The following is a 12,691-nucleotide window of genomic DNA, read 5'->3' as shown; positions in this document are numbered from 1 at the left end:
CACACACACACACACACACACACACACACACACACACACACAGATGGGGCCATATAAACCCTCTCTGTCCCCTGGGTTTTTGCTCCGTTGTCTGCTTTAGTTGGCAGGGCTATAAAAGGATCCACACCCACATGAGAACAGTATCTGTCATCACCCGAGTGTCCAAAGTTCTCCCTCTGTCTCACCCAGTCTCTTCTTCTTCATTGTTTTCTCTCCCGTTTCTTTTGTTGGTTTGTCCCGCTCTCTGCCCCTCGACTTTCTTTCTATTTCTGACCCGTCTTTATCTCGATTCCCATCATTACTTTCTTCCCTTGTGTTCTCCACCTGGCCTATTTCCTTGTTACCTCATAGTCTCTCTTCTTTCTCACTGTGTCTAACTAGCCGGCTCTATTTGTACAGCTGTTTAGTAGGATGTCCAGATCTGTATCAGTGAAGTCTGGCTGCCTAGTGAGGCGTAGAGAGCAACACATGCTGGCCTAACCACTCTGGAAGCACCTTAACGAGACATTGGTGACCACCGCAGTGAGACAGAGGAACTGAAATACCCGACTGTACCGTGTGTGTGTGTGTGTGTGAGATGTGGGAGGCGCGGGGTGTGTGTGTGTGTGTGTGTATGTGTGAATACATTCTCGTTGCTGGTATCCGTGTGCATGTGTCTTCATTGGTAAGCACACACAGGCCTCTTTGCATCTCAGATTTGTACAATGCAGGGAGAGGATACCGGAAGGCGCCATTGAAGCGACAGTGGGAACCAGTAGAAGATGGATGATAAAGGCTCGTTCCCAGCCGGTGCTGAGAGACGCTGCTGTTCTCGTCCACAGCAGACAGACCCACCGTGAGACAGAACAGAGACACCATATTGACGTCAGTTTGTTGTCTGCCTGGTGAATCATAGAGAGTGTCAGTCAGTCAGACAGGCAGAGTAGCCTACAGTACATCAGCCAAGGAAAGATCCCACAGATGATACTGGCTCTTTGGTGCTGTGACTGTTAAGTCTTTTTTTTTTTTCTCTATTAGTATTCTGATTCAGTGGCTAGTGCTTGTCAGTGTCTTGAATCTGTCTAGGCTAGCGACTGTATTTGTGCGTGCACACACATCTGAAAATGAGACTGCCAGAGTGACAGTCTCTGGTTGCTGCGCCTCAGCCACTGTGATGCTGTTACGTCTGAGTGTCCATCACTTAAGAGCAGCTTCTTTCTAAGCTCTGCTCGCCATCTTTGCAAAGCGTCACATGAAGTGAGAGTCACTTCCCTTTGGGAGAAGTAGGTGACACTCCCTCAGTGATAATGCAGAGCCTATTCTGAAGTGATTGCGATGTGCCACTTAAATTTATTTTTAGTGACACAATAGTGATACAAAAGAAGTCATTAGATATTCAATTTTTTGGTTGAACAGACAAAAAGCTACAGCCAGGTAGGGCCACGTTGGATGTAGACATGCAGCAAATGTAGACATGCAGCAAATCCATGAGTTTTGGTCTAATACTTACATTAATGGTAAATAAATAAGAGAACAACAACAACAAAACATGAGGCTTTAAAGGGAGTACAATCCTGCTTTATCCTCTAAAAAGGGTTTTTGAGGAAAAAACTAGAAACGCAGACAACCGTGCTATACCTCCGTTTCTGTCCGGTCCATTCTCGTGAACCTGATATCTGAGTAACGCCTTGAGCGTTAATTCTAGTTGTACCATGAATGATGACGAAAGAAAAGGAGCTTGTTTGTTTATCTCTCTGTCTACATTTTCTAATGAACATTTGGGTTTTTGTCAGAGAAGACAGGCTTTTTCTTCAACAGCACATGAACATAGAGTAAACACTTTTGTCCCTAATTGCACGTTTAGCCAGATAAAGCCTCTGAGATATAGCGCAGTATACATCAAGCTACATGTGATCAGCAAAGCTTTGATACTATAACTAAAACTCCCAGCTAAGCTTTGGTTTTGAAATGGTTACAAGTGTCTTTTCTGACTTGTGTCTCCTTCCCATCGCTCTGCCCTTTCTCTCCTAACCATCTTGCAATACTGTGATGACTCTGTTGTCTCTCCAAGCTTTCCCATGAGTCCTTTCCCTGTTCTCTGTTTGTTTGTGTGATCCCTCCCCTTAGGCCACTGTCCCACATCTGTGGAAGTATGTGTGTACGTGTATATTTGTGTGCGTGCGTGTGCAAGCATGAATGTATTTGGAGCTTTGAACAGTGTACATGGTGGGTGTGTGCGTGTGTGTGTGTGCGTGCGCATCTGTGTGTCTAAATATAAGTGTGTGTGTGTGTGTGTTTTGTAATCAGTGTGTAATCCCTTCCCTGAGGCCACTGTTCCACACAGCTGGACTCAGAGAGCCTCTGGAGGGTTTCTGTGCTATTCAAGCATCCTTTGCTCTTTCCACCTGACTGGGTGGTTGGTGTGTGTGTGTGTGTGTGTGTGTGTGTGTGTGTGTGTGTGTGCGCGTGTGCGTGTGCCTGCGCCTGCGTGTGTGTGTGTTTTAACAGGTGCAGTACCGAGAGCTGAAACTGGATCCCAATCCCAGTCCAAATAAAAGGAAGAAAAACAACCCCGGGTAGATGACTGTGTCCGCCCACCAACTCTTCTCTTCTTTACTTCCCTCCTTGTGGTCTATTACTGGCCTCTGAGGAGCGGAGGAAGACGGCTCTGGAGCAGCTCGGCTCAGCTATCCTTCCCTTTTTTTCTTTTCCAATTTTCTTTTCTTAAAGCTTTTTTTCTGTCTTAAATTGCTCATGATGTACAGTACAGTTTCCTGAAGTGTAATTTTTGTATAAAAAAAAAAAAAAGGACGAGTACAAGAAACATTCTTATCACCATTAAGCTTTTGATTGATTTTAAAGGCGAGTGGGAAGGATGGATGGAATGACCTTTTTCCTCAGCCGTGTGCGCCACTCTCCTTTCTCCTCTCCATCACTCTGACAGTTCGGAGGACAAGAGTCACACAATGAGGAAAACCAGTTTTAACATTTATACTCGCAGTCCCAAAAATGACATTTTCAGTGCAATCCATGTTTATCAAAATACAAGCCTTATACCAACATTCTGCATTATCACTCTGCAGTAGACTTTGAAGTCTTTTTCTAGAGCATATTGTAGTTATCAAAAGGTTTTGGTAATATGTTCATATTTTCTAATTGTTTTTGTACTGAAGTATCTTTTGTGTTATTCCTCTCTTGGATGTGGTAATGATGTTATGTTCACTGGCAGTAATTTGTATTGTTTCCACTTAACTCAGCCAGCCAAGTTGATTAGCAATTATGGTCGTAGCCCCCAGATATGTCCTTCTACACAAACACAAAGCTGGTCCAACAGGCTGAAGGCTTGTGGTCGTATCTGTCCGTACTTTGATACAATGGCCAAATAAAATCAATCCACACTAGACAGTGGTATTAGTTTAAAGCACAGTGAGACTGTTCTTCTTAAAATAGATTGTAATTACATAATTAAATAATACCCGGAGGAAAAAAAGGACAGTTTGTATTTTTACCGCAAACATTTATCACCACTGAATGTCCAGATAATTTAGTAGCAGCTTCGTTTAACCCCTTAAAAACGTGTCAAAGTCCCCCGTCAGTCAATCAGTGCGACACCGTCTCTGTCTGTCAGATGACGCAGCAGACTGGGCCTTTTGCTGTCGCAGTGTTAATACAGATGTCACTCAGTCTGTGCATGAGTGTCGCCAGGCATGCAGGCCTTTAGGCAGCCACAGCCCTAATCTTGTTTGAAAGGCCGGTCTCCTTTCCTCTCATCTCTCTGTATGTTTGCCTCAGCACCCACACAAGAAAGCATTCACACACACACACACACACACACACACAAGAATGCATGCATGCATGCAGACACAACAATAACAACAAAAATATCCTCTCACATGAATATGCTTCTTTCAGAGATCTCGCGTACACATACTGTACCTACTTGCTCGCAGATGAAAGCATAACATCCCATTTGAGCAGGCACATTCTCTCCCTCTCAGGCACACACACACACACACACACACACACACACACACAAACACACACAAACACACAAACATGCTCTCTGTGCTGTTGTGCCCCAGGCTGGCCGCCCTCTCCATCTGCCCCACCTCCTGTGCCCACAGCACAACTTTGATCCATCTTTCCAGAGACAGAGGCGTGTGTATGTGAACCGTATATGTAAGAGTGTTTGCGTATACACGTTTATGGAATCAAAGACGTGTTGCTTTTCTCAGCGTCTGTGTGTGTTACAATTGTATCTCCCCTCCAGCTGTAGACTGATGCGTAGATTCAGTCGTGTGTGTGTGTGTGTGTGTGTGTGTGTGTGGTGCAGCAGAAGTGCCAGCTGTTATTTGTGTGGAGTTTGCTGGTGTTGGCGGCCGTCAGCTAGATGAGCAGCAAGTCGCTGTGTGACAAGACAAGGCTCTGAGGGGACCTAGGCCTGAGATGTCAGGGATGTGTGTTTTATGCTATTTCAGATCCCCTTTCCCATCATGCTTCTCTTCGTTTGCTCTCTCTGCGGTTCCCTCATTCGTCAGTGAGCGGGGTTGCGACCCTGTCTGAAGGGATGGTCTCCTGGGCTTCTTGCTGAACATCTGCTGAAAGATCACAGCCCAGGCTACATTTGAGGAGGTCTCCTCTCATCCTACTGATCCCTACCTCCATCTTTTCCTCCCCTTCTGCATCTTTTTGTTCCTTCCCCCCCCCCCCCCCCCCCTTTCGCTATCTGGCCGTCCGTCTCTCCGTCTTTATCGCTCTAACCCCCTCCCCACCACAATGAGAGCTCTGTTCTGCCATTTCGTCACCCTCTCTCCCTGACTGTCTCCTTGCCATCGCCTGTACCCTCTCTCTCCTTACCTCTTTCCCTCCCTCCCTCCCTCTTTACCCATCCATCTCCATGCTTAAATATCAACAGGCTTGGATCTGTCACTCCAGAGAGCCATTGATTTTGTTTTGTTGTTTTGAGGAATCCACTTGAAAGACAATAACAGACTGTCCCCTAAGAGCAGCGTTGCAGACTGATTATAGCCTCCTCAACAAACACACTCTGTGGCTCGTGAAGGATGGCTTTTTATAATGCCTGAAGGGACTGTTTGAATACCTGATATGTACTGTATGTGTCTAGTACTGTATGTCGTTATTTTACAGCAAATTGTGGTGACTATTGTGTGGTATTGCATTCAAATACCGTTTTCTTTTTTGTCATATCTTATTGGATTTTGGCTTTGTTTGCAAGCAAACCAAACTGTTTTTATTTTGTATGACGTAGAGAAAATAAATTATATAAAGGAATGTATCAGACTGTCGGCTGTAAAGGGGAAAAAAAGCACTTTTATTTGCACCAAGTTGAAATGAGACTATTTATTTTTTAAATACTACTGTACATAGCTATCTACTTAATTTATGTTTGTATTTTATACAGTATGCCTGTTAATGGTCTGGTGATAATCTTGTAAAGTAGGTGTATGCCTGCCTCATTTTCTAAGATCTGTCTTTTTCTGCCTGCTACGTTGCCTGCCAGTGTGACATCATCTTCATGTGCCCAGTCCTTGTCCAATGACATTTCAGGATGGGAATAAGGAGCCGAGACATAAATTGGTTTAGGAGGGGTAAAAGAAGATGCGATGTATATTTCCGGTTTGAGAAGTCCAAATGCATCTGATGTATGTTGCTTATTTTGAAAGATAAAATGAGAAAACAAACACGAGATTAAATATTTTTTAGCATCTTTGGAGTGTCTGGATTATTGCAAAATTTGTTTTCAGCTTCAACAATCTCGACCCTCCCCAACAAGCAGGCTTAAACCACTCATTCCTCACTGCTGTCTCTGACCCTGAGTGCTCATCAGCGCCTCAAGTATCTCAGACCAGGATGACTCTTAACATTTAAAGCTTTCAGAATCTCTTAAAAACTTGGCACATGGAGTGTACAAAAAAGTTACTTTAATTTATTTTATTATAAATAGTTGACGTGGAAAAAAAATTGAAAAAGTAGCTGTAGAAAATAACTTGAGGTAGTAACAGTCTATATAGAAATGATTGTGTTGCCATAAAAACATGCAACTCAGACTATTCAACAGACACATTGTTCCATTTGTGAAATATAAAAGAAGGTAGTGAAATGTATCTAATCCACGGTGCAGCTATAAAGGTTTCTCTGTATGAATGAACATACAGCTAACTTCAAAAACACATGCTTGGGCGAAGGCCACATTATTTTGGAGGCCTACATTCACAGATGATTGTTGCCTGTGTAGACATTTTTAGGCCTTGGCGAATTGTATGATATAATAATTGAAAATGACTGACAAAGATGCCCTTTTGATAGCATTCAATCAAAGGTTGCACATTCAATTAATTTCAGTGTGTTCATTGATCCTGTGTCACAGATCAGCCACTAGTGCTTCCCCCCGAGACTTAAGGTCTTCCAGTATCTCCATCAGGAACAGTGTATTCTCTCCTTTGCACTCTTTCACTGCGAGAGACACCTGGCCCAGGTAACTCCCTCTGCCCAGCTCCAGCAGTGTGTCTGCATCCTCCACCAGCCTCACCGCCCGCTGGTCTGTCCAGCCCAGAGTCACTGTTTGGTGGGAGTGCGCCTCCAGGGCTCTGAGCAGCGTGTAGCCCAAGCTGTGGGACTTGTCGCTGGGCTGCGCATGGCCGGGTAGGCCCCTCTCTTGCTGGTAGGAGAAAATGAGGTGTGCCAGCAGAGAGGATCCGGCCTCCAGGAGGGGCAGGTTCAAGACCTCAGTCGAGTTGTTTCTCAGGGCGGAATCTCCCACATGCGCGCTGTGGAGGAGCTCCTCCCTCTGACTTGTTGCAGAGACCAGATCCAGTGCAGTCCGCCCGTCTCCATCATTCTGCTGCAGGATAACTGAGCCTGGAGGGGGCAGAGGTATACAGGATCAGATCACACAACCCTTACCGACTTGGACTACAGTCATTTCTATCACGACTCAAGTTACTCCCACAATGACATTTATTGCTCTTGAAAAGATCGTAGGCATGGGTCAAACAACCTGCGACAAGCGTGACTGCAAATGTTTGCCTGTAAATACTTTTAACGGGGAAGTATTTTTTTAAGAACAAAACTCAGTTTGTCCTGATGGCACTAAAAACTTCAACAACATTGTACAATGACTTAAAGTGCCTTTAAGAGGATCTGCCAATGCCTCTATGGAAGTAAGACAAAAGTGCATATTGAATAGTTGTGAGTGCATGCATGTGGCCTTCAACACCATGACAAAACAGAAAATCTAAATGCAAACACTAAATACTCTTTGACCCCCCCCTCTACTGAAGCTCATCTTTAAGTTGCCTCCTAAATTGAATGCAGAGATGGAGGTGCTCTTGTTTTGAGTGGCATCAAATAAATCACTGCTAATGGACTTTAAATGCGACTTGGAATGTAAATCCAGCTGTAGTTTTGGAAACTGAGCTTAATGGGTGTAATGTACAGCCGGTTGAGGTCGTCGGCGATGGCATCGTGACACACTGACCTGCTACTGTAGGCTGCAGCATCATTATCAAATAAGATAACACTTTGAACTGTGTGAGTGGCGGGTCACTTTGTGTTTGTGTTAAAAGCGCAGAAGGTTGGTGACCTGATGGTGGCTTCGCTCTCCTGTTGGCCTTTTTTTTTTTTATGTAATGCTGTAACACTCAAGGCCATCATCAGCAACACTAACACAGAGAGCTACTGGGGGTTACAAACTCACAACAGACCTCAACTGTGATCGATATTAAAAGTCATACAATACAAATACCTATACATGTAACACCCCCCCCCCCCTTACAACGCCAGGCAAGTTACAACAGTGACATTTACCGTCCACTCTTCTGCTTTGTCTGTTCAGGCTGAAAGCCATTTTCCAGTGTCAGACAGGCCCCTGCGCACTTAGCCTACATGGAGCAGGTCGAGTCAAGTGTGAGCCCTTTGTTTGCTTTTAGATAGATCCATTTCTATGGCAAACCGCTCTTGATGGCACTTGACTGTTCAACCCCGGCAGTGCTGCTGCCACGTACCAGTTTACGGCTCTGTGGAGGCCCGGCGTGTCACACAGAGGGCTGCTTGATACCACTGCTGCCAGTTGTTTCTGTTTGACAGACATTGTGGGGCTGCAGCATTTTGTTTTAAAGAAGGGACAATCGTGTGTGTGTGTGCGCATTGTGACATAAACTACACTAATTTAACCTCCCAAATGCCATTTTGACAAAAAGACAGCCTTGTTTTAAATGACACCGTTAAAACAAAAAGTTCAAAATGGAACAATATGAATTGTGAAATTGCTCTCCATCTCTGTCTGCCACTGAACTAACACTGTGTGTAGCAGTTATGAGATAATCGGTGAGAGCTCACGTAGCTGTTAGCGGGGAAGGTCAGCGCTCGTCTACCTTTTAGTGCTTCAAGCCTGAGTGGCAAAAACTCAATCTGCATAAATTGTGGCATTAATCTACATAAACTTTTACATAAGCGGGGAAATTTCAAATGCAGGGGTCAGGCATCGGGGGTAGCAGTCAAGGACGTAAGAGCACAGATTTGATCAAAGTGGCCACGAGAGAAGAGGCAGAGGGGAGGGAGACGGAGAGCGACGTGGTGTGTGTGAGAGAGTGAGGTTGTTCACAGCAGGTCATAATCACCAGGTTTCTATAACAAGCCGTCCTCGCTATTACGCTGCTGCAGTAGGAAAGGCTGTAATATGTGAAGCCGGCCATGGCATGACACATAGCGAGCTTCAGGTCCAGAATGTGGATTTAAAAAAAAAAAAAAACACTACCATAGCACCCCATGCAGACACACAGGAGCACGCAACATCATGTCTGCTGGAAAATGAATCCATCTTTGTCCTTTTCCGGATGAGCTCTAAAAAAAGATGGGATGGCTTTTGAAGACTGAGGCTGTTTTTCTTTACAATTCATCATGTGCTGTGCCTTCCTTTGAAAGGAGCAGCCTTGAACTTAGCTCTGCAAGGGGCCTTTAAGCCTGGGCTACGAACCCAAGCACCCTGTGCCGTCTCCACCAAATGTGGAGAAAAGGGGAAAACATGGTTCATTCTCCCACTCTTTAATATTTCTCCTCCTCCTCCAATGTTGAAGCAGTTGTTTTTCCAGCGGGCACAATACAGGAACATTTAAACTGAAACACTGGGCAAACTTCAACTGAAATACCCCAATATGTGCAAGGAATACATACTGTACATATTGAGAGTATGTGCATGAACTAAATTCATGAATTGCTTTTCCCTCAGTCTCTCTTAAAATGCATACATTCCATGCATCTGTTAAGCAAGATGAAACTCTAAGTTCTTCTTTCATAAGAAAATAGCTTGTTGCAGCCAAAACGATATGCAAGTTTAACAGAACGAGTAAATGTAAGCAAAAAGCAACACTACAAGCCCCAATTACAACTGTATTGTCAGTAGAAATATTTTTGAGGTAGTTTATTTTCTTTAAATGCACAGTGAGCCACAAGCTCTGCTCTTGTGAATATTAGAAATGACTATTAAACTATCCGCAACAAAAGCTCCACCAGAAATAAAACATCAGCAATGTGCTTCAGTGCTTTCATGCGCAATCCCACATACGACTGTCCCTCTGCCGTGTCTCAGCCACAGCTCTGTGCGCTCACACACAAGATGCACATCATCAGCACAACAGAAAGAAATGCAAGATCGAGAAGTGCAGTTTTCCAGCATTCCCCTACGACATTGTGTCAAACCCGGCTGACAGACAGGCTCCAACCAGAAGGATGACACTGGTGTGGGGGCCCCTGCAGCGCGGCCCTGGGCTCGGCTTGCCTGAAAGCCTGTACGGCTGCCTGTTTGATTGTAGATCTGTCTGCCTGAAAGCCAACTGTGTGTGTCGGTGTGTTTGTCACGTTTTGCATATTTCCCTGCTTGACTTTCTCTCTTTTATTTCCAGTGAGCATCCGCTTGTGTGCTTTTGCTTTTCCAGGGTTTCTGCTTATATGGTTCACCCTCTGGACAAGAGAATCACTCGTTATCCATCCTGGGATAGAAAAAAACACGCTCTCATGCTCCACCACACAGCTCAACTGCACTTAATACAGACATCAACGATCATAGCCAATGCTAAATTACACATTTTCAGAACGGATGACAGACAAATAGCATTGCGTGCCTTTTATAATGTAATAAACACACAGACATACACAGGTATGACACTAGAGGCTGTAGAATGGTTATGGTTTTGGTGCAGGGACAGCGACTGAAGTAAATCCAGGTATTGGTGCTTGGTGTCAGATATGCTGCAGTAGAGATAAATACAGCACCTGGGGGATTACATGGGAGCACAGGGTAATTACACCATCCTGTGTGTGTGTGTGTGTGTGTGTGCACACACACACGTGTACACGGATGTGAAAAAGCCCCGCTAAGACCTCAGCTCCGAAGCTACAGCAGAGGGAGGAAATTCACATGCCGAGCATAAGCGACTGCCTGATGCACCAGCCAGATGCAGTCTGCCTGCTACACACACACACACACACACGGAGCACAAAACCTTTGGCCTTTAGAGGGCAGGCGAAGACAAGAAATATAAAAGAGAGTGGAGGAGGGGAAAATTGGCGCAAATAGAGGGTGGGAGGGGAGGAAAGGGAAGAAAGATGCAGTGTGCCCTCCCCCTCTCTCTCTCTCCCCTGATGCTGTGGCTGAGGCAGACAAGCTGGGAAGCAAGCAGCTCCACAGCATGGTAAACATCCTCTCTCTCTCTTTCTTTCTTTCTCCCCTCGCTGCCTGAAAAAGAGAGGCAGGCTGAGTGTGTGAACTGCAGCCAGGGGCACGGCATCACATATCCACAGGGAGCTGCTAGCTAGCGACTAGAAACCACAGCAAAAACAACAAGGCCAACCAAGTGAAGCACCAAAGCAGCCAGCGGAGAGGCATCAGATGCAGGGGAAAAAAGAAAGAACAGCCAGACGTGTGAATATGCTACAATCCCTCTCTGCTTCAGCAACAGTGTCTGAACGCTCAGTGATACATTTCTCCTCCTTTCTACCTTGATATTCAGAGTATAAAAAGCAGGGATGGAAAAGCCTGTGGAGGTTACATCAGATGAAGCAGTCGTGTCATTCTCTCTGTATAATGATTATAGGTCATGTGGCCTCTGTTATATTTCCTTTTGGATTGAGCTTTAATTCCACTAATGACATCACAGCCGGAGACGGGCTGTGACTTTTCAGTCACAGGTGAGCGCCATCTTAACAGGTTGTGTCTGATTAACGTGTCCCTGGTACGGCACAGTTGGATCACAGCCTTTCGGAAGAGGTGGGGCCGATAAGGATAGGATGTAGGATGTAAAAGCACGGGCACCGACTGCTAGCTTTGTGTAATCCCCTGCCGCTCCATCACTTGTAGCGAGAGGGGTTATCAGATAGACTTTGATTTACTGGATGCTGATCAGCAGTGAGCGATAAGCATCTCAAATAATCAGAGCGGAGCCCTAAATGAACTCTCAACCGGTCTCCTCAATCAGAAAAGGCTAATCACTGCCATCAGCTGTTGACTCTCATAATATGTCATGCACTGAATCATCATGTGCAAGCAAGTAAACAGTTTCCTATGATGCAATTAACATGCACACAACCTCATTTAAAAATTCAGACCATTTGGAAGTTAATTTGATAGAAGTAGACTCAAAACACAGAACTAGAGCCAGATAAAGATAGAATAAACAACTGTTAAACATGACTGTGATTTTAGAATTTAGCGTCTGCATGGCTCTTATGGGCACAGTCACTTCATCCAAATTTAACCCACTGGGTTTTATTTTTGTGGCAATGATAGTTAAATAAATGCTAAGTTTCCTATACTTAAAATGCTCTTTTTTCGTACTTCACACACTATGCAAAGGCAAGACGCAGAGACGTTTTGTGCAGATGATAGAGGACAAGGCGAGGTGCAAAACTGCGAGTTTACAGTCACGCTATAGCAGCTCTGTGAGGCTGCAGTAAAAGGTGGTTAGCAGCTAACGGTGCTAGCGGCATGAGCGGTGCAAACAACAGCAAAAGTGCTGACTGAGCGAACAGTGTTAACCTGGGGGCAACCGGAGGGTGGAGGACGATGCTGTGGGTTGGGACGGGGTTATCAGCGGTAACCGCCATATAGGCAAATCTTTACATAGCAAATAGTTGCTGTATGTTACAGAAATTGCCTCACCAAAAGGTACAGGCCGGCTCACTGTATCAATCTGTCTCTCACACACACACACACACACAGAGGAAGAGGGAGAGAATCTTTTTTTTTTTCACCCTTCACTCAGTCAGTCAGTAAGCAATATCAGAACCCATCGGTCTGACGACAGATAAGCCTCTCTGGGGATCCAGTGAAGCCAGCGGATATTCAGGCCAAGACTCCAGCTTTTCCGTGCGCTGCTCATTGTTTACAGTCTCATTAGCAACCTGAAATCAGAGACTCGAGTTGGAGTTGACAGACGACGTGTGCGACCGGATTGTTTCACAAGTAGACAGTTTACAAGCAAAGCTAAATCATCGATAGACTAGCGAGTTTGGAAATTGCATTACGGCCAAAAATTCTGCCTCTTTTGCTCTCCACACAAACAGTTTACCTGCATTCAACCAAATACTACTCAAACGTGATTAGTCACTACATGTACTACAAACGGAAAACACTGTGTTCGATACCACATTTTGGTATATGAATGCAGAATCTGTTATTGGAGATTAGTCGGTGAGA

General features: G+C 44.9%; 2 protein-coding genes across 4 annotated transcripts in view; one reads left to right on the top strand and one right to left on the bottom strand.

The window, feature by feature from the left end:
- The window catches only part of mctp1a (multiple C2 domains, transmembrane 1a), a 121,754-nt gene extending 116,049 nt beyond the window's left edge, over positions 1-5,705 (top strand). The window contains exon 18 of the mRNA XM_031848961.1: positions 2,488-5,705. Coding sequence (XP_031704821.1) covers positions 2,488-2,559 — 72 coding nt within the window. The 3' untranslated portion in view covers positions 2,560-5,705. The remainder of the gene's footprint in view (positions 1-2,487) is intronic.
- The window catches only part of slf1 (SMC5/6 complex localization factor 1), a 29,313-nt gene continuing 21,377 nt past the window's right edge, over positions 4,756-12,691 (bottom strand). For all 3 annotated transcript variants that reach the window (XM_031848954.1, XM_031848956.1, XM_031848955.1), the window contains exon 18: positions 4,756-6,858. In XM_031848954.1, coding sequence (XP_031704814.1) covers positions 6,362-6,858 — 497 coding nt within the window. In that variant the 3' untranslated portion in view covers positions 4,756-6,361. The remainder of the gene's footprint in view (positions 6,859-12,691) is intronic.

Source organism: Anarrhichthys ocellatus, unplaced genomic scaffold, assembly GCF_004355925.1.
Source record: "Anarrhichthys ocellatus isolate YVR2014 unplaced genomic scaffold, GSC_Weel_1.0 scaffold9, whole genome shotgun sequence".
Taxonomy (NCBI): Eukaryota; Metazoa; Chordata; class Actinopteri; order Perciformes; family Anarhichadidae; genus Anarrhichthys; species Anarrhichthys ocellatus.
Note: the sequence above shows the minus strand (reverse complement) of the source record. Positions and strands in the feature narration are given on the sequence as shown.